Source organism: Cydia fagiglandana, chromosome 6 (assembly GCF_963556715.1).
Source record: "Cydia fagiglandana chromosome 6, ilCydFagi1.1, whole genome shotgun sequence".
In the NCBI taxonomy this organism is placed as follows: Eukaryota; Metazoa; Arthropoda; class Insecta; order Lepidoptera; family Tortricidae; genus Cydia; species Cydia fagiglandana.
This window is the reverse complement of record NC_085937.1, coordinates 8,491,867-8,514,077: the sequence shown is the minus strand read 5'-3', so window position 1 is coordinate 8,514,077 and position 22,211 is coordinate 8,491,867. Positions and strand designations below refer to the sequence as shown.

The window sequence follows — 22,211 nt, the reverse complement described above, 5'->3', positions numbered from 1 at the left end:
CCTATTTTATTTTTATTTTATTACATACAGGTAATTAGACTTTAAAATTACTTCCATCGTTTCGAGTACTGATATCTACATATATCGTTTTTTTCTTATACGTACAATATTGGACACGAGTTGTTACAATTAATTTTATTATATTTAGATAAGATAACCATTAATTCCATTAATGCCTAACCCTTTAAATGCAGAAACAACATTTTGCATGCAGTTGAAGATTCAAATTAAAGCAAGCTCCTCGGTTTTGGGTTCTGTAACCCATTGTCATATTCTTATATTATCACCCCCTTATCCATAAAACGTAACAACCTCTTACAAACTTCTGTTAAAATTTGTCTCATAACAAAGATAAATGTCAGAATGACGAATAGGGACAAACGATTATCAACGGTTGTTAAATGTGATAAACGTTTATAAATAACGCCATTAGTCTTTTAGTTCTAATTTATTAATGTGAATATATTCTTTGAGTACCTAAGTAATTACTAATTAAATATAAATTAATCAATGTTGATTCATGTTAATGATACTATAAGCAATTAAATTTTAGACTGCGCCATCGTCAACTTTAAAAGTCGATATGTTTTTTTTTATACTTACTTGGTTGGCGCGTGTAGTCGTGTCGTGTACCCGTGTAGTCCCAACTTTCAGGTAATTTATTCCTTTAAATTTATCTGCAGACGCAAATGCAAAACAGCCCCACGCTGTTCCTATCTAGAAAGAATCGGAATATATTGATTGAATTTGAAAATAAAATTCGTATTGAATAACAAATTTGAAATTTGAGTTCAGTATAAAGTTTGTTTCCACTTAGTATCGTCGCCGCGCCGGCGCTGCGAGCAGTCGCCTTGAACGAGGCCACGTGATCAGTGTGCTCCGATAACTTCCCATTGACTGTGCTAGCATTTATCAGTATCTATTTTTGTATTAGTACACATACCTACAGTGATTAATATTCACAAATCCTTCCTTGACACATTAAATGTTCGATTTCGTTGGCTAGCGGGCGGAGCTGTTTTTGGTAAGCATTTTATTCCCAAATTCATAGCTGTTTTTGTCATGATTGTGTTGCTATGTTGGTAGCATTGTGTAAGGCCTTGTGTACATACAAGCGTGACGTTGTGAGTATTAATGATGTTAACTATATTAAACTACCCATCATTACAAAAAAAATTGAAGCTAAGTAGAAACTGTATCTTTTAAAAACATTTACCGAGTGACAGTGAGTGGACGCTTGTCTTCGTTATATTTAGCGGTGACCGCTAGATGGCGATGACGTGACGAAGATAACGTAAGCGGTTTGGGATAATATTTATCATGTCATAACGAAACGCACCTATGATGTAGGTGCTATCGAATGAGCTACGCGCGTAGAACAGATAAATGTTATTCAGAAGAATCAGAAGTACAGAGAGTAAAATAAAGTTTTTGAATATGATTGTATGTTTTTGTGAGATTACTGCGTTACGGCATAGGTACATATCTATAGGTTTTCTTGTAAATTTATAGGTAAAGAACTATTTTAATTGTTTTTGGCGCAGTAATTTTTGCCCAAAGTTCGGTATCGGTCGAAACTATACTGCAAAACGTAATTGTAGACCAAAAAAAGTAAGACGATGTTGCCACTTTTTACTAGCGCGTCTTGTATTTACTTATGTAAAAATAAGTAAATAAAAGTACTTTTTTAAATCGTAGGAGCAAAAATACTAATAAATAAATTATCTTAGCGTGATTATTTATCAAAAGGAATTTACTATTTTATAAATAATAATAAAGAATAAATAAGTATTATAGGACATTCTTACACAGATTGACTAAGTCCTACAGAACAAGAAGGCTTGTGGTGTAGTATTCAGACAACGATATATATAATATACAAATACTTAAATACATAGAAAACACCCATGACTCAGGAACAAATATCTGTATCATCATACAAATAAATGCCCTTACTGGGATTCGAACCCAGGACCATCGGCTTCGCAGGCAGGGTCACTAGCAACTAGGCCAGACCGGTCGTCGTATTTTACAAACAAATTATTGCAGTGGCAACATTCTGTTACTTTTTTTGGTCTTGAATTACGTTTTGCGGTTTAGAGCAAAACGAAACACTATTTGATGGTATCCGCATTAACTGAAATATGGCGCGGCGGGCATAACTATGTTAAAATAATTTAAACAGCAGAATGTTAGTTATGTATTTAGTACATACGAGTAATGGTATATAAAATGTATGGTCGTATCCAGAGTGCAATTTTCTGATTAATTCAGTATTCAAATTAAAAGCCAGTTCGCCAAAGCTGATGCCAAGCTAAAACGATGACGCAACCCCATCTAACGAATTTGCATAGGAATGCTATCAACATAATGCACGCCTTTATGATAAAATTTAAAGAATACTATAATTTCTTAATAGCTTTTTCACAAAATAATCTTTTTCCTTATTATACCTCATTTAAGCACTTTATGATGTGATCATAATGTTGTTTCAGAAGAACATGGATTTCTTTTTTGTATGGTTGTGTATGTTTGTCGCGGGGTTCTGGATAAGCAAAAAAATCAAAAAATGGAGGAGCTTACCTCCGGGTCCGTGGGGCCTGCCAGTAGTCGGATATTTGCCGTTCATTGACCGACATCATCCGCATTTAACATTAACTAAATTATCCAGGCAGTTCGGTCCGATTTATGGAATTGGGATGGGCAGTATTTATGCGGTCGTGCTGTCCGATCATAAATTAATCAGAGAGGCTTTTGCAAAGGATGCTTTTTCTGGCAGAGCTCCATTATTTTTAACACATGGGATAATGCATGGAAATGGTAAGCCTAATAGACACATGTCTCCTTTATTTTATACATGATAAAAAAATTGAAGTAGGTAAATATTAAAATGTTTCTACGACAACGGTTTCACTCACTTGAATTTTTAGTCGCTATTGGTGACATGTTACCCGGGCCCGGGTGATGAGTGAAAAACATTTTAAAATAAGTATTTCTCACGAAAGTTTAATATAGATTAGGTAAATATTTATTGTTACACCTTGCTGACACTTAATTTTTTAGGAATAATTTGCGCTGAAGGTCCATTATGGAAAGATCAAAGAAAACTGGTGACAACATGGCTGAAAAGTTATGGAATGAGCAAGCATAGTGCATCCAGAGAAAAGTTGGAGAAACGAATTGCATCCGGAGTTTATGAACTTCTAGAAGTAAGTGTAAATACGTAACAGTTTATTTTACTACCTATCTATTGACCGACTTCAATTTCATAGGAGTAGGTTCTGTATTCGGTTTGTGTTTTTCTTAATGTACTTAAGTATGTTCACAGATTACTTCGAGACACGTGGTCCGATTTGAATACTTAATTCTTTTTTGTTCGAAAGGAAATACAATACTACATTAGGTAATCTGTTTCTGTTCTGATGATGGGATCCATAAGGAATTGTGGGAACTCCTCAATTTTTAAAGATACGAGTATGGTGATATCGGTATTTTCTAAAGTAACTCAAGCATTTCCTCCCGAAAACCACCAATTTGATGTACCTATTGCAACTGTAGCCTTACCACAAGTTTGATGCTACATATTCGCTAACGCCTTCTCAACTTACTTTCTATAAATATCGCTCGCACTAATAGGATGCCAGTACGAGGGAGATACGAGAAACGTAAGTTACGTACACGTTAGCGAATATGTCAATGTCAAACACGTGGTAAGGCTACTGACAAAATGAACTAACTTCCATCTTATAATTGAGTGTATTATGATTTCTGATGTAGGTAGTGTTGGAAATGATTACAGAAAGACAAAGAGGAAAGTAGAGGAAGTAAATGTGAGAGGTGAAGGTAGAGGTTGGTATATAGGGAGTCTGAAGTTGGGGGTTGCGGGACGATGAACTGATAGGTCCAAAACTGAGGGGTTGGAAGTTAAGGAATCAGGGGTTAGGAGTTTAGCGGCCGGGGGATGGAAGTTGTGGGATCGGGGGTTAGGATTAGGAAATAAGGGGTCAGGGGTTGATGAGTCGGGAAATGGCGGAAGAAGGGTTGGTGGTTCAGGGTTCAGGATCGAGAGGTTTAGTGATGGGGTTGTTGCGCTGTGAGATTGAGGAATCGAGTCAGTGGCGAGGTGGAAGATGGGTTTAGTGTAGTGACAGGAACTATTTTCCAGACGGAGTCCAGGAAAATCCTAATTATATAAATAGGCACCGACTCCTAACATATAAGTTGGTAACGCACATGCTTAAAAGCCGATAATATTTTATTTTATCCTTTTTTAAATCGGTTTTCTTTTTTTTTGTAAAAAGTTTTTTTCTAAATATAGTCGTCTGTAATAGTCGTAATGAAGACTATGGTTTTCTACGAAAATGACAAGAATGAACGTTGATCTTCTAACTTAAATAAATTTTATGCTATTTATTATTAAATTACTGCATAAAAAACAGCAGACCACACACCCACACAAACACAGATAAATAGATAAACCTATAAAGTCTACCGATGATATAAATAAAAGGTTGTACAAATGTTATATTAAATGTTTCGTTTCATTTGCATATAAGGTCATTATACTGAGAATCCAATAATAAAGTGTGAAGGTGCCCTGGCCATACTTAAGTTCAGACTTCTTGTTATCCGCTCAAAAAAGCTACACTTATTAAGCGTTCTGTTGAATGTGACCTTCTGTCAGTGACAAAGTGTTTCTGAGACTCAGACAGCAAAAACTTATACATATTATTATCTTAGATTTTTTGCTGTTTTAGTCCTCAGTCCTTTATTTAAACCAAATGAATTGCATTGACAACTTAACTTAATTTTTGGCAGAATGTGGAAAAATCGGCTGGCTCACCCATGGATTTGTCGCACATGCTGTCTAACTCACTCGGCAATGTAGTAAATGAAATAGTATTTGGCTTTAAATTCCCACCTGAAGACAAAACTTGGCATTGGTTAAGGCAGATTCAAGAGGAAGGGTGTTACGAAATGGGAGTCTCTGGTGTTGTAAACTTTTTGCCTTTTATGAGGTAAGTGTCGTTACTAGTAAGTAGCGGTAAGTTAGTACATACGTGTATATAGTTTTATTCTGTTTTCTTGATTTTTTTTATTCAATTTATTTTTAGATTTTTCTCGTCATCTATTCGAAAAACTATGGAAACACTTGTTCGAGGGCAAGCACAAACGCACAGGTTTTCCGCCGGTATAATAGCCAGACGTCGCAAAATGCTGGGACTAGTCACACCACCCGGGGCTGAATACCCCCCTCACGCGGACCTTCATAGTGAACACCCAGATGGGCACATTAAATGTGTCACTTACAGTAAACACGTGGACCAAGCAGAAGAACACTTTTTTGATCCTGAGACATTAATTGCAACCGAAGGCGATTGTATTTTAGACAGTTTCCTAGAAGAACAAAAAAAGAGATTTGATAGTGGTGATAGCTCAGCAGTTTTTGTCACAGATGAACAACTCTACTACCTTTCATGTGATATGTTTGGAGCAGGCCTGGACACCACTTCCGTTACTTTGGCATGGTTTTTGTTGTATATGGCTCTGTATCCGGAAGAACAGGTAAGATTTTAATGTACTGTCAGCATCAAGGCGCTAAAAGTATCAGCCAAAATCTAATCGTCCTACATATAGAGTCATATATCTTATTATAATGCTGCCAGAGAATGATATATACATACTTTTGACGCGTAGTCTCATCCGCTGTTATTGATGTTGACTGTACGGGAAGGTATATATATGTATGTATTTAGTAATCGTAGCCACATTTATTTTCAAATATTTGTTTTTTTCTTTACTATAGTTCGTTTTTTTTAGCATTAGAAATAAGGTAAACAATCTTGATGTGTCTTTTTTTCGAAAAGCACATTTTAAAAATAAGTTACGGTAAATATGTAACAATTATGAATCTAATACGATTATTTATATTCTTCTGCTTTCATAAGTAATAGTTACTGATTTTTAAAAAGCGTTTTTCAATTAAAAGACATGTTAAGATCGCTTACCTTCTTTCAAGTTCTTTCTGATGCTAAAAAAACGAACTAACTATATGTGTTGCCCCATTTCAAATAACTTAAGTATTTAAATTTTTTTAGGAGCGCATACGAACGGAAATTTTAAATGTATATCCGGAAGAAGATCAAGTCGACAGCACCCGATTACCACTTCTTATGGCAGCCATTTGTGAAACTCAGCGTATCCGTTCTATAGTTCCAGTCGGAATTCCTCATGGATGTTTACAGGTTTGTATAAGGTTCGCCATGTTAAACCTTAGACTGTAAGAATGTATATCTGACAAAAAATCCTTTTCTCAGGATACTATGTTGGGAGGCTACAAAGTCCCAAAGGGGGCAATGGTAATCCCTCTGCAATGGGCAATGCATATGGATCCCGAAGCATGGAAGGACCCAGAAGAATTTAAGCCTAGTCGTTTCATTTCTGACGATGGTAGTCTTCTCAAACCTCAAGAATTTATACCTTTTCAAACAGGTAAGTGATAGCATTTTCATTACTTGAGTAATATGGTAATATTGACGACCGGTATGACCTAGTGGGTAGTGACCTTACCTGTGAAGCCAATGGTCCTGGGTTCGAATCCAGGTAAGGGCATTTATTTGTGTGACGAGCACAGATATTTGTTCCTGAGTAATGGATGTTTTCTATGTAGGTATTAAAGTATTTGTCTATTTATTATATTTATCGTTGATTGTCGGTGCTCTACACAATCTTTCTTGAGTTTACCGTGGTAGGTACTTCGTCAATTTGTGTGAGAATGTGCTTATAATATTTATTTATTTATCTTCTTCCTCGCGTTATCCCGGCATTTCGCCACAGCTCAGAGAGCCTGGGGTCCGCTTGACAACTAATCCCATGATTTGACGTAGGCACTAGTTTTTACGAAAGCGACTGCCATCTGACCTTCCAACCCAGAGGGTAAACTAGGACTTATTGGTTTTAGTCCGGTTTCCTCACGATGTTTTTCTTCACCGAAAAGCGACTGGTAAATATCAAATTATATTTCGTACATAAGTTCCGAAAAACTCATTGGTACGAGCCGGGGTTTGAACCCGCGACCTCCAGATTGCAAGTCGCACGCTCTCACCGCTAGGCCACCACCGAAAATATTTATTTATTTATATGTGTTAATTTGTAGCTATTTATATTTTATTTTTGGGATGTAAGTACCTACATAACTCTCTTATTCGTCGTATTTGTAAAATGATCGCTAAATCTTACTAATACATATATTATTTTACTCAGGAAAGCGTATGTGCCCAGGAGACGAGCTTTCCCGTATGATATCTTGTGGTCTGGTTGCTAGACTATTCCGTCGTCGAAGAATACGACTAGCTTCAGACCCGCCTTCTGAAGAAGACATGAAAGGAAGGGTTGGGCTTACTTTGACACCCCCACCGGTGCTTTTCTATTGCGATCCCTTGTAATAACGACATTGTTCTGTAGTGGATTTTTGTGTGAAATAATAGGTACGTAATAAATAAACTGCATTTATGTTTTATCTTTTCTTCATTTATTTCTGAAATACAAATTTGTATTCTCTGTTAATAGCTATATTTACAAGGCGAATGTATTGGTAATATACTATATAGCGGTGAGCTGAAAGTATAAATATAAGTTCAGTACAGAGCAACTTGGTTGCACAAAGTTGAAATTCTCTACTTCCAACTGATAATTAAAGATCACTTAAATATTTAATATTATGTAGACTAGTTACTGGTTGAACCTAAACTATGATGGAATGTTATCTTATAGTCTTGAAAGGTACAATATAATATCGTGTTAACTAGAAAAGTTACATATGAACACTTGCAAACCCTATCGAAACATAATGATATTCAACACAACAAACATGAGATCTCACTCAAACAGGCACTCTTCTAAGTGATCTTAATAAATAATGACCTAGAATGAATATACAATTTTGGTATACTAGAACTTAATTAGTGCTTACATTGATCAAATTTCACAAATGTACTTCGTATGGTGTAAATTCCAAAGACCTTACAGGTCACTCAAGAAAACTTCTTGTTTTTTTAATACTGTTTACATATACGAAAAACATTTCATAATCTCAACGATGGGAGTTTTCAATACGTCTATAATTCTGTTATCTACTAAATTGAACACTTTATGCACAGCCTCGACTGTCGCTTCAGCGACGTCGTTACTTACTTAATATAACTTAAATAAATGGTCGTCGATGCGCTCTAAAACGAGTGATCAGTAAATACTGGTGGGTAAAGTGGCAGGGAAGCCGCGTCGAATACATCCTGATTTATAATTAGATTCCAAAAAAATTTCAACGTGTTTTCGTTTCAATTTACAAGGTTATTTTATTATAAAGGCAGAGAAGATATTATAAAGACTCCGAAGCCTCGCAATGAGACTAATATGTGCCAACAAATACAAGAAATACATGAATACATTTCCGAATTAGATAATAAATTTATATAGACACAATGGATACCCACTTTCTGAATTGCTTTTTGTACATATAAACACTATAATATGAAACGAAAATTCTTTTATGGGACTAAATTTGCATATTGCACTGGTCATCAATTTTAAGAATCAATAACGTTTCTGACTATATTACAAGTCACTGTTATTGTTGACTCTTATTAATGACAGTGCCAATCATTGGATTTTTTTTGGAATCTAATTACTCATCGGGGTTTAGTGCGCACCGACGTGGCGCAGATGCGGGTGGTCGGGCACGACCGGCACCAGCGGCGCGGGTGGTGAGCGCGGGATAAACCGCAGGCGGAAGGCTTGCGGAGCGATAGTAGCACCCACAGTGCCTTCCAGGGAAGGCGAGTCCGCGCCCTCCGCTAGTTGCACGTCGAACTGGTGCATCACGCACGCGAAGAACATGAACATCTCCATGCGTGCGAGCACATCACCAAGACACATCCGCCGCCCCACCCCGAAGGGCATGAAATATTCCGGGCGTCTGATCTTTCCGTCCTCATCGAGGAATCTGCTTGGATTGAACTTTTCGGGCTCGTCCCAAAGGTTGGGATCCATGTGCACGCAGTTGATGAGGGGTACAACTTGTGATCCAGCCGGAATTTTGTATCCGTTCAGATGTACGTCCCTGTTAAAGAAAATTACCTGATATTAGTTAAGTATATAACACAAATATACATAACCAATGTATATGATATTTATTGTGCATTACTTAATAAAACGAAGACTGATCAAATAAATATATAAACTTACTTTGTTGGTGAATGAGTCGTAGCAAGAGGGACAATGCTCGACATTCTCAAAGTCTCCAAGATGGTGGTTTCAGTGTACGACAAATTTGGCATGTCTTCGATTGTAGGTAGTCGCTCCCGACCAACCACAGCGTCGAGTTCCTCTTGAACTCGTCTCTTGACTTCTGGATTTCTGAGCATGAACACGAGCATCCATAATAGGGATGATTTAATTGTTTCCATGCCCGCAGAAAATAGATCTCCCAGGATTTGTTTTAATTGTAATTCTGTAAGTAAATAACAGTTGTTAAAAGGTGCTTTTGCGAGTTGGACACATTGTATTTTAACTTGAGAGTTATTATATTAATTCGTTCGCCTTAATTATATAACTTACCGTGATCTCGTCCTTCGAACAATTCTCCGGCTCTTCCTTCAAGCTTTGCTTTTTCGATCTCAATCAGGTAAACATCGATGAGGTCTCGTGCGTTGTCAAGATCCAATGTAGCGCGATGTTCATCAATTAGTGTTTGATAAAATGCAAACATTTCGTCGCGATTTTGCATAACTTTCACTTGGGCTTGGGCTTTACCGGGTAAATACTATGGACAAAAGAAAATAAAAGTTAGATAATATAATTTGTAAATACTGTATATACCTAATTACTGATTTTGCTGTTATAAAAATGACAATTGGTCAATAGATGAAACTTACATTGTAAAGGGGGATGTACTCGCCGTAGTGGATTTCTCCGAAAAGTCTCATCCCTTCTTCGATTAAATGGTTCAGCCTGGTGAAACGCGTATCCCCGTGGCTGAAGCGGACGGACATCGTTATGCCGCAGATTACGTTGGATACGCCAAGAGCCAAGAGCGGATTAGGATCAATTGGAGTGCACTCTGAATTGCGTAGATTGGATATCAGGTCATGCACTTCGTTCTGTGAAAGAAAATGCACGTTAGACAAGTGCAAATGGAAATATATGCATTTGATTTATGGAATGCAAAGTGATAATGCCTACCTTAATTCTGGCTTCCATGATTTTTTTGCCGTTTCCCATGTAGGTCATTCCGAACTCGCGTAGTTTTTCATGGAGGAAACGGCGCTGACTTTTCCAGAGGCGGCCCTCGCTGTTGATGATACCTGCAACGAGGGAGGCGGTTAGTTGCGGCGAGGGGTCGGTGGGCGGCGCGAGCGCACCGGCGCTCGGGAGCGGGAGGCGCGTGCGCCTGAGCACCGCCCACACGCGCTCAAGCCATGTGGTCCCGGCGCGAATTGAATACTCGCTTAAATGATTTTATCTAACAAAAAACTAAACGCACCAGGGAAATTAAATACACAACTACACGATAATTTCATTAAGTAACGTTAACGAACTATAAAATTGATAACTGATCAAAATGGTGCAAGTTGACAAACAAAAAATATTGAAAAAACCTATGGTAACTTTGATAAATTACATTTAGTGTACTCACCTAGACCATCCAAAGTATGCATCAAAGGCGTGCTGGGGCGTCCGGTGAATTCTTCCCGCCGGAAAGCTTCTCTGATGAGCCGATAGTCACTAAGCACGACTGTGAGCTGATTGCCCAGGCGCGCAGAGAACAGCGCGCCGTAGCTGCGCGCAAGCTCCAGGAAGGTCTTGTGGCGCACGCCGAGGAAAGGCAGGTAGCCGACGACCGGCGGTCCCCACGGACCCGGCGGCAGCTTGCGGGCTTCCTGCACCAGCTGCGCCAGCCGGGCTGCTAGCAGAGCAGCACAAGCCGCCAGCAGAAGCGGCAGCGATGTAGGCGCCACACAGTAGTTCACCACTTGACATAGTCCCCACAAAAGTTTAGAATTTGATAGTATCGAAATCATAGTGAACCTTTTTTTAAATAAACAAATAAAAGGAACTGAACTGAAATGTCCGTTTTTATCAATCGATCATAATATTATGTGCAACGTGTATGCGGCTGCGCGGTGGTCACAGTAGTAGCAGATACAGCGCGTCCGACCGTCGTCTGCGCACTGGCGCGCCGCTGGCGTGGCCTTGCCAATAAATAGGTACGCGCGGGGTGGTACGTGCTTGGCAGGATCGTCCCACCAGCGCACCTCTCTCTGCCAGCGCTCGGCACTTAGTGCCAAGCTGCTTGTAGCACCAGCAACATCATCAAGCGCTTTCAATTTGACTAGTTTTTTTGCGGGATCGTCATTGCATTGTCACCGGATATATTATGTACTTACACTTTTCTTTACTTGGGTATATTTTAGCCAGAGGCTCATATCTAACTATAGGTATTTACAAAATAAAACTTACCTGTTCATTTGTGTAGCTAAGTTTGATTGGTTTGTGATGCATTTTAAACGTGTGCATTTCATAAAATGCAACGAACAAGACGAATTTTCTGGTATACTGTATTGGTGTAACATACCTACATTTCAGGGCAGTTCAAATCTAGCAATAGAACCAAACATACAATACATATTATTAGACGAAATTAATTCAAAACCTGTAAAATCTACTTCATAAGCATTAATCCTTCCTATAATTCAATAAGCAATATATCTACAATTTGTACAAATATGGGGCTGTACAAACAATGTACATTTCAACATTCAGTTCTCGAAAGTAGCTGTAACGGTTACGAAAGTTACGATGAACATCACAATGTGGGGCTGGAAAACTTACGAAGACGGAATAGTAGTTTGTGTTACAAGGGATCAAAATGATATATTTCCGTCAAGGGCGTACATTGAATCCTGAGCGTTCAATGAATGAATGAGGGATTCAAGTGTTAACGCCCAAAACGAAATAATTTTGATACCGTGTGACACATACTACTTTTCACATCAGCTATGAGGAAAATAAAAAAAATCTTAGTGTTGACACAATCCGATCCTTAAACAGATTAATTAAGCTAAAAAAATAATGTGCAAAAAAATATAAAAATAGTGTGCTAGAACAGAAAAGTGTTAAGTACTTTGATCCCTCCTAGCAGGGAAGAAAAAGCCCTTTTACGGACAGGTGATGTGAAAACTGATTTACCTATGTGTTGCTCTAAAGGTTGCATTACTGTTGCGGCGGCGGCGTGGGCACTGTCACTATCAATTTCCTTGATAAAATGAGTGATTAATTGAACGTTCTAATCGCCGCAGTACTGCGGCAAAGAACTTCAAACTTTACCGTCCTCGTCAACGTAGCAACAGTAATGCAGCTGCAATTGTTATCGTTTACCAAAGTTTTAGCACCATTATAAATCCAGAAGCCGTGAGTTCGAGTCTCACCTTACTTAGACAGTAATTTACCCACTATTAAAATTATTCTAAGCTTAATAGCATCGATGGCAGACGTTTCAGCTTGTTAAAACTTAAACCATTATAGATTATAAATATTTATACATATAGACAATTCAGTATCTAACAACAGTTATTAAGAATTCGATTTAAGTGAAATACAAATGAAATTTTAATAAAATTACCTGTATTATATGTAGGCTTGCTACAAGCACATAGGTACATTATTTGTTAAGACACATATACATTTTTATTAAGAAAAAAATAGAGTGAGCTCACGTGGCTAACGCTAAAAACGAATATGCAGAAGTGTTTCATTGAATGCATGCGCACTATGCAGGCACCGAATTTTAGCGAGAGGCTGGCGAGGTCGGGTATAGACGATAAGATTAACAAATTGCGTAAGTTGGCGCGAGGCAAGGTGACGGCGGGTCGACGACTCGGCCGAGCCTTGGGCGGAGCTCTACGCAGGCGACCTCTAACCGAATCAAACTTCTTCCAAAATCGTTAGGTCACGTGCCATAATTGAGCTAACTCCGAAGCGAGGGAGCTGAAAATTCTGCCGGAATTAGCGTTGAGACTCATGGGAGGTAATTATCGGACGAAATCTGCTCCTGCTCTACCACCGTGCACGCTTATTTAATCAGATATGTCTGCACTTATTTAAATAGTATACGTATTATTAAAGTAAGTATTAACAATGTTTGCAGGATTTTAGGAACCCTAGTAATATCAACTTAACGCTCACCGTGCGTGAAAAGAAAATCACCAACGCCCGAGCTGTGGCCTTCTACGAAAATTTCAGCTGAGCAACGCAAGATGCTGTACGGATAAAGCGTTGCCGCCCTATTCGAACTTTAAGGTACGTCAATTAATAGATCTCGAAACGATATGGATTAGTGTGTCAGTGTCAAAAGTGATGTTATTGTTTAAAGAAACGTCACATTTGACACTGACATATCTAATCCATATCTTTTCTAGATCTATTAACTGACGTATCTTAAAGTTGGAATCAGGCCGTATCTGAAATTGCAATACATCCAAAATGACCATTTTTTTATTGCTTTATAAGTGTACATTATTATACAATATAAAATAATTATACAAATGGCAGACTAAATCTCATAAGCCTTGTCTACGAATCAACTATAGGGCTAAATAGAGACAAAGATACATACATGGGGTACATAAGGTACACATGGAAATGGCTCCACCGACAAGAGTCCAGCTCTTACAGGGTAGAGTTAACTGCAGTAGGTAGGTACATAATAATTATGATAGAGTTGTACTAAAAATAAAAAATAAAAATTAAACATGTTATGGTAGAAACCATTTTTGCTGTTGATTGGTCAATTTAAATAACGTCAAATTAATAGTAAATAGATTTAAATTAATAATGTTAAATACGTATGTAAGGACAATACATAAACAGTGTACATAGGAGAAAAAACTTCAATGACGACACCCCATTGAAAAATAACAATAATCATGCACTGAATAGATTTACGTGAACTGTTTCCAAGTGAATTGGGTCATTGGTCTTTTTGCAAACATCGGCCTGCGTGTACGCCGAGTAGCCGACGTCAACGTACCTATACAGGTGCGCTCGTTGTTTAGTTATCCTCGATTACTTATTCCTTGACATGGATATAAGTGTGAATTGTTAGCGAATTTTCGGCCTCGTGTTACGTAATTTAAACTGAAGCTGCGAACATTTTATCTTATTTGGACGGTTAAAATAAATAATATAAAGTCAGAACGAATGTATTCATGAGTGTATTACATTTAGGCGTAATGTGCTACATTTAGGTAAGTAAGTAGTGCCTAAAATATATTGTTTATATTTTATATGTTTATTTAAGTGAGGTAGGTTAGTATTAAGTAAGGTACTCAGTTCACGTGGTAACTATTATAATCTCATTTAAAGTGACATTCCATTTCCAACTGCAGCTGCAATACTGTTCATTTTACTATGGAAACGCGTCGCTGTCACTGTCAATTTCCATAGTAAAATGAACAGTATTGCAGCTGCAGTTGGAAATGGAATGTCACTCTTATAGTACTTATACTCTTAACCTTTTCGACGCCGTGTCAAACACAAAAGTTGTCTCTCAGACGCCACGTCACCGAAGTGTCAAATCTTAAATTGAACTTGTTAGAATGGTCAAAAGAGGTTTGGCGCCAGAGTACTGGCCGCATTTGGTATTCTATAATTTCATATCAAATCGTGTTTGAAAATTAGATTCTATCAAGTGTCATGCTGCGTAACTGTCTGTGTTTTTTGCTCTTTGTTGATGGTTTAATTTTACATAATAAATTAGTACTAATTTATTATTTAATATCTTTTTATTCACAAGGGACTCTGCGTTACAAGTAGTGATAATATTATGTGTAATAATATCAGGTTAAGGGCCGTCGCGCAACCATAACTGCGTTATGCCCATAGTGTGAATAATTTAGAAGATAGTGTTGGCAAAATGAGTGAAAATGCAACTTCGAGTAGTAGCAACAGTGGAAATGCAACTTCGAGTAGTAGCATCAGTGGTTTGCCATCTATAGAAAAACTGGATGGTAATTCCAATTACGCAACATGGAAGTTTATGATGGAACTGTATTTGGTCCACGAGGATTTGTGGGAATACACGAGTGCTCGGCTGCCCTAAGCAGAAAACAAGTAACTCAGTTTTGACAAATTTTTGAGGAGAGCAAAAAAACGTAATTTGTCTGTTTTGTTAGGTATTTGGTCTAAAATATAACATCTTTTTATACCATTATGTTAAGGGCAATAAAATCAAGCTTATACAGACTTTATTTTTTTATATTCTTGTATATAAAACTTTGTACAGGCATAAAATGTTTTCTGTGTAGTTTACTGCCGGAAAATCTCAGAGCCATTCTACACAAATTCAAGTATCTCGTGTTTAGCTTTGAAATAGCAAGCACTTTAGCTTCTTAAATACTAAACATATTTGGCTCTCCGCTCAATAACTTTTCAAATTTTCATGTAATTCTGAAGGAAATGGTATCAAATGAAAGATAATGACATAAGCTACCGATAACTCATTTTTGTTTCTTTCTGGTTTGTCGACTTCAAAATTTCTGTTACATAATAAAACGCTTGAAAGAATTATATTTTTTATATATATTTAAAACTAATTTTCTCTTGGAAATTATACTTTTTTTTTATTACTAATTGATGTTGCCATCCTCAGACCTTCTGACACATGGTTATTGGTACCTATTTCATCGATTTTATTTATTGCCAGCGATTATTTTGTGATACAATATCCCATTCCTTCAACAAACCCTCTGTCTTCGTGGATGGGTGGTTTAAAACTTCTAAATTAACGTAAAAAAAGATACGGTCGTTTATATCAAAATACGTAAGTATTCGACAGTCTCAAATGTATCAAAATTTAAAACTGGTAGGTAGTAAGTAGCTTAAGGAAATCCCGTTGACCTAGAACTATGAAATGTAGCAAGTAATATTCTCTTACACTATAAGTAGAGGGAATAATCTGAAAACTATAAAGTACCTACAAAAAAAGAAATAATTTAAATTTGTAAGGTGGGCGAGTTCGACTTGCACTTGCGTTTTTTATAGTCCTATTTGACAGATGTCTTTGATAGGAATGAGGCTGGTGCGTGGTATGGTGAGAGCTGGTGAGTCCATGAAAATCAATATTTGGGGACAATCTTTCACCCGTTGACCTAGCCCCAAATTAAGCAAAGTTTGTACTATGAGTACTAGGCGACGATGCCGACGATATACATACTTGCATAGATAAATACTTAGGTACATAGTTACTTTATTTACTATTTAACTTTAATTATGTAACAAAATAAAAATCTAATGAAATAATTCAAGTCAGTTTTCCCTATTTCTTATAAAGCAATATCGATTCTTGGCTATGTTACCTATTAATATGGTAAGTAATTGGTGGTTCTCTTTAGTGGCTAGAGTTAAACCAAAAACTGCAGAGATTTTGACAGCACACGCAGTGCAGGTGTTATTTTAAACGTCAAACTTCTATGAAATTATGATATAAATAACACTGGCACTGAGTGTGCTCTCAACATCTCTACAGACTTTTCTTGGTCTAACTCTACTAATAGACTCCTCGAAATTGATCTTAGATGATTCACTTAACCACATAATATATTTCTTTATAAAAAATCAATTTCTGGATTAAAATAAATATTTGCCTTTTGGTCAATTGAATCCAGTCAGTTATTGTTTGTTTCTATTTTTTTCCAAAACCTTTGGCATGGATATGGCATGATTATGATTTCCTCTTTCTTTGGCGTAGGCGTCTATCTTATGCATTCTAGTGTTCTGTTTTCATTACTGTAGACAATACAGATAATTTTAATTGTTTTAACAACACTTTTTCTTTATACTTAAATCTCACAGACTCTTCACGTGTTAGCCTTTGACATGAATATTGCTAAGCAAATTTGTTCTCTATGTATTCATAAGTAAATGTTTAAACAAGGTACCTTCTGTATAACTATGTAACTAATTTCTTACCTAAATTGCAGATTGTGTTGGGAGATACTTGTTTTACCATTGTAATAAACTGATTCGCAGTTACGAACATCTACGCTAAACTCAAGTATCTCGGTCATCTATATGAATTACAAGTATCTCTGTTTAGTTACTTGAATTTAGCGTAGAAATGGGACACATACTTGAATTCAGCGTAGAATACAGGGCCAAAAAAAGATACTTGGATTTTAAAAACATTAATATTTTAAAAACTACGCATTATTTTACAATAATTTTTTTGGTGAAAGATGCGCCTAAAATTGTGGATTCCAAAAATCCAAAAAAACAGTTTTTGAAAATTTCCGAGATACTTGTTTTCTGTTTAGGGCAGCCGTGCTACTCCTGCAGCCACCGACGTTTCAGGTACGAAACGGGACCAAAGAGCGCGTGCAAAGATTTGTCTTATGGTCCGACCCCATTGTCTAGTGCATGTCCGTAAAGCAAAATCAGCTAAGGAAGCTTGGGAAGCATTAAAGAATGCATTTGAAGACAAAGGTCTGAACAATCGCTGCCGCCTATTGTCAAAGCTAGTGAGCTTGAGGCTGGAACAATTCTCGTCGGTTCGAGATTATGTGACATCTGTCATGGCGACGTCACAAGAGCTGTTAGATTTAGGGAAAGAGATTGATGATGAGCTACTAGCAGCTTTACTTCTTCAAGGCCTTACCCCAGAGTTTCAACCGATGAGGTTGGCCATAGAGAACAGCAACATTAGTTTAACTACCGATTATGTGAAAACCAAGCTGTTTCAAATGGAAGATACCTTCGCAGCAGGCTCCAGCGAGAAGCAACCAACATCTGCGCTGCTAACAAAGAAGCATAAGGGCAAGAGTGCACCTAAATGGAAGACCAAAGGAAAGGTCAAATGCTTCATTTGTGAAGGACCTCATAAGGCACAGGAATGTCCAGAGAATCCGAAAACGAGGAAGGAGGCACTGCAAGCCTATGCGTTTGGTACACCGATGAATCCACACGCAGATGACTGGATCATAGACTCGGGAGCGTCTTCAAATATGACTCATCGGAAATCTTGGTTCAAAAACTTAAAAGACTCTAAGAAACCCTTGAGAGTGACATGTGCAAATGGTAATGAGGTACTTGGCGAAAGTGAAGGTACGGTAGTTTGTGAATCTATAGATTTGACTATAAGCAATGTAACTTATGTCCCTGAATTAGCCTCTAATTTATTGAGTGTGAATGCTATCGCGAAAAAGGGACATGTGGTGGTATTTACTGAAAAAGGGTGTGACATCTTTAAGAGTGATGAATGCGAGATTAGAGGTAAGGCTGTAGTGAAAGGTGTGGAAGAACGAGGCATTTATAAAATAAAGTGCTGTTCACAGGGTTCTGCGCTTTCATCTGCAACTGCAAGTGACCAGCTGATGCAGTGGCATCGGAGGATGGGGCATCTTGGTATGAAAAACCTCAAATTACTCAGAGATAAGATGGCAACAGGGGTAAGTTTTCCTAACACTTTATCTAAACTTGAGTGTATACCCTGCATCATGGGAAAACAGACAAAACAACCCTTTATAAAAAAAAATAAAGCGACGCGAAGCACTGAGGTGCTAGGTCTGGTACATTCAGACGTCTGCGGACCTATGGAGGTTCCTTCAGTCAGTAAGGCCCGATACTTTTTAACGTTTATTGATGATTTTACTCGAAAAACTTTTGTATATTTTCTAAAACAAAAAAGTGAAGTGTTTGAAAAATTTATGGAGTTTAAAGAGTTTGCTGAGAATCAAAGTGGGAAGAAACTGAAGATCCTTCGCACAGATAACGGCACAGAGTTTGTCAATAAACAGATGGACAACTACTTGAAAAAGTTCGGGATACAGCATCAACTGACAGTTGACTACACACCAGAACAAAATGGCGTCGCCGAGCGGGCAAACAGGACGATATGCGAAAAAGCAAGAAGCATGCTACATGACTCCGGTTTGGCTAAACGTTTTTGGGCAGAAGCAGTCCACCATGCCGTTTTTTTAAAAAACAGGTCACCAACGCTAGCGGTGAAGAATATGACACCTGAAGAAAAGTGGTCACGGCGGAAATGTGACCTCAGCAATGTGAAAATCTTCGGGTGTAAAGCATTTATGCATATCCCTAAACAAAAAAGGAGAAAGTGGGATCCCAAAAGTAAAGAACTGATCTATATAGGCTTCTGTGACAACTCCAAAGCTTATAGATTAGTGAACCCCACTACAGGCGAACTGCATAAGGCAAGAGATGTGATATTCTTAGAAAGTGAAATACATCATCAGCATTTGGAAACAGATCCAGAGGAGATACTTAATATGTCTGAAGAAAACGTCAAGGCGACACCTCATCAGAACATGTGTGATGACTGTGATGAAATAGAAATTCCACTTGCAGTAGAAAATGAGATTCCTAGAGAGGAAGTCGTAATTCCTAGAGTGGAAGACGTCCTTCCTAGAGAGGAAAGACCGGAAAGTGGTATCAACAGTCCTAGAGTCGACCATGAGCCAAACATAGAATCTGATCTGGCCGAGTCGGACTGTGGATCATTTTTAAGTATCGATGAAGAACCTGAGGAGGAACAGGAACGGAGGTACCCCCTTCGAACAAGGAAACCAATTCAGTTTCCGGATCATGTACTGTATCAAGCCATAGAATCGGAACAGGAACCCAGAACGATTCGTGAAGCACTGTCAAGAGATGACAGCAAAGAGTGGAAAGTCGCCATTCAGGAGGAGTTGAATGCGATAAAGAAAAATAAGACATGGGTCTTAGTCAAACGACCAGAGCGATGCAACGTCGTTGATTCAAAGTGGATCTTTAAAATCAAAGACGAGGGGGAGGGAAGAAAAAGGTACAAGGCTCGGCTCGTGGCTCGCGGTTTCAGTCAGAGATATGGCATTGATTATGACGAAACCTTCTCCCCGGTCGTTAGACACAGCTCGCTAAGGACACTTTTAGCGTTGGCAGCTGATTATCGCCTTCACATTGACCAGATGGATGTCAAAACGGCATTCCTAAATGGAGACTTATCTGAAACTGTGTACATGAAGCAACCAGAAGGTTTTGAAGAAGGGAGTTCGGACTACGTATGCTTACTCAAACGTTCCCTGTACGGGTTAAAACAAGCCCCTAGAGCATGGAACACGAAACTGAATAATGAGTTGCTACAATTAGGTTTTACGAGGTCTAAGAACGAACCATGCGTTTATATTAAATCTAGTAACAAAAAGATTACTATACTCGCAGTGTACGTGGATGACATCCTTATCTTGTGGAATGATAAAAAGGAGCTGAACTCTGTCAAAACCGACCTCATGAAAAAGTTTGAGATGAAGGATCTTGGTCGTGCGAAATTTATCTTGGGAATTCGGATTACTCAAACTGATACTTCGATCAAAATCGACCAAGAGAGCTATGTAGATAAAATATTGAAAACCTTTGGTATGGTTGACTGCAAGGTCGCATCAACGCCGGCAGTGCCTGGACAAAAGCTTGAGAAGCCAGGAGAAACACACAAAACTGATGAGGGCATACCATATCAGAGTCTCATAGGGTCACTTATGTATCTGGCGGTCTGCACGAGGCCGGACATAGCACATACTGTGACTTATCTAAGCCAATTTAACACGTGCTATACTGACGAGCACTGGATCGCAGCGAAGCGAGTGCTTAGATACCTAAAGGGTACAAAGAGTCAAGGACTCAAGTACAAAAAGTCGGACAAGATGAAAGGACTAGTCGGTTATGCGGATGCTAGCCATGCTACATCCTACGATAGGAAATCGTTTACTGGTTTGGTCTTCCTATGGAAAGGAGGAGCTGTTTGCTGGGAGAGCAAAAAACAGAAAACGATTGCCCTTTCAACTGCGGAAGCCGAGTATGTTGCCATCTCAGAAGCAGCCAGAGAGGCAATATTTTTAAAACGATTTGTTGCTGAGATCACTGGAGAACGAGAAAAGCAGTTAACTATCTTCAGTGATAGCCAGTCAGCAGTTGCCATCGCGCAGAATCCTGTGCACCATCAACGCACAAAGCACATTGATGTGCGCCACCACTATGTGAGAGAAGCGGTTGAGAATGGGCATATCCAGTTAGTGTACTTGGAGACAGAACGAATGGTGGCGGACGTACTTACGAAAGCCTTATTGAAGGGTAAGTTTGTGTTGTGTGCAAGAGGCATGGGTCTAGACCTCTAGAGGTATGAAATTAAGGAGGAGTGTTAGAATGGTCAAAAGAGGTTTGGCGCCAGAGTACTGGCCGCATTTGGTATTCTATAATTTCATATCAAATCGTGTTTGAAAATTAGATTCTATCAAGTGTCATGCTGCGTAACTGTCTGTGTTTTTTGCTCTTTGTTGATGGTTTAATTTTACATAATAAATTAGTACTAATTTATTATTTAATATCTTTTTATTCACAAGGGACTCTGCGTTACAAGTAGTGATAATATTATGTGTAATAATATCAGAACTTTATGCATATGCGGAGTTGCAAAAACGTTTAGCTGTCTAAATTTACTAACGGTTAAAATACACACTCGTAGAATATTTTATGCATTACACATAGCTGAGGTAGCAATGTTAAACCAAAGCACGTCCAAGGCGGACTTAGGCAGGTAGTGTTCCGTACTTCGTTTTTATATAGAGATTCTCTCATCTATTAACTTTTTAATATTTTATTTTTATTTTTTATAAAATAATTTAATCATAATCATAATACTTTATTGCGACCATGGTAATATAGATGTTACACAATATTATAAAGAGTTTCACATGGGCCCTGTTAGGGCAAAGCAGGGATGTATGTACATACTATATTTACACTACATTATTATATAATTACATAAAATACTTAAAAAGTTAATTTTTTTTTAATTGTAGACATTTGAATTAAAAAATAAAACTAAAATTCCGCAAACTTCATCATTTAAATGTCAACAAATCAATTCCATAATTCTTTATAAATTTTAGACAAAACAAAAATAACAAAACAATGCAAACTAAGGTCAATTATTAACTATTATATGCGAATTATTATTTCGGGTACTTCAGCGGTGTTTTATTAATTTTTCAGTTGACAATTGCTGGGACATCATTCTTTCCGTGACCACAGTTGGTACAACACAGCTGAAACGTCGGAATTTAAGGGTAACTATAATGAAATTATATCGCGGTAATAAGGAAATT

The 22,211-nt window shown here is 37.8% G+C and overlaps 2 protein-coding genes and 1 long non-coding RNA gene across 4 annotated transcripts in view; 2 read left to right on the top strand and 1 right to left on the bottom strand.

Annotated features, from left to right (window-relative positions):
• LOC134665109 (uncharacterized) overlaps positions 1–22,211 on the top strand; it is a 347,418-nt gene that overhangs the window by 236,526 nt on the left and 88,681 nt on the right. The window lies entirely within an intron of this gene.
• LOC134665082 (cytochrome P450 306a1) lies at positions 850–7,512 on the top strand. 2 transcript variants are annotated; one of them, XM_063521891.1, is made up of 8 exons: positions 850–1,024; positions 2,499–2,820; positions 3,064–3,209; positions 4,819–5,018; positions 5,115–5,565; positions 6,099–6,245; positions 6,318–6,492; positions 7,264–7,512. In XM_063521891.1, exons 2-8 carry the CDS (start codon positions 2,502–2,504, stop codon positions 7,443–7,445), a joined length of 1,620 nt encoding a protein of 539 aa, XP_063377961.1. In that variant the 5' UTR covers positions 850–1,024; positions 2,499–2,501; the 3' UTR covers positions 7,446–7,512. The 2 variants fall into 2 exon arrangements, with proteins under 2 accessions (XP_063377961.1, XP_063377960.1); XM_063521890.1 differs by having other exon boundaries at positions 851–1,024; positions 2,496–2,820.
• LOC134665081 (cytochrome P450 18a1-like) lies at positions 7,509–11,318 on the bottom strand. The gene is made up of 6 exons (XM_063521889.1): positions 10,694–11,318; positions 10,240–10,361; positions 9,933–10,157; positions 9,616–9,820; positions 9,244–9,508; positions 7,509–9,118 (listed from the first exon to the last, which is right to left on the bottom strand). The coding sequence occupies exons 1-6, from the start codon at positions 11,076–11,078 to the stop codon at positions 8,698–8,700; spliced, it is 1,623 nt and encodes a 540-aa protein (XP_063377959.1). The 5' UTR covers positions 11,079–11,318; the 3' UTR covers positions 7,509–8,697.

What these genes read in the sequence shown, in the direction of transcription:
- LOC134665082 (XM_063521891.1), top strand. Translation starts at nt 2,502, where the DNA reads ATGGATTTCTTTTTTGTATGGTTGTGTATGTTTGTCGCGGGGTTCTGG. An exon ending in CTCTGTATCCGGAAGAACAG is followed by an intron (nt 5,566 to 6,098) that starts GTAAGATTTTAA and finishes AAATTTTTTTAG; the next exon opens with GAGCGCATACGAACGGAAAT. An exon ending in TTCCTCATGGATGTTTACAG is followed by an intron (nt 6,246 to 6,317) that starts GTTTGTATAAGG and finishes TCCTTTTCTCAG; the next exon opens with GATACTATGTTGGGAGGCTA.
- LOC134665081 (XM_063521889.1), bottom strand. Translation starts at nt 11,078, where the DNA reads ATGATTTCGATACTATCAAATTCTAAACTTTTGTGGGGACTATGTCAA. An exon ending in GCATACTTTGGATGGTCTAG is followed by an intron (nt 10,362 to 10,693) that starts GTGAGTACACTA and finishes CCCTCGTTGCAG; the next exon opens with GTATCATCAACAGCGAGGGC. An exon ending in TCATGGAAGCCAGAATTAAG is followed by an intron (nt 10,158 to 10,239) that starts GTAGGCATTATC and finishes TTTCTTTCACAG; the next exon opens with AACGAAGTGCATGACCTGAT.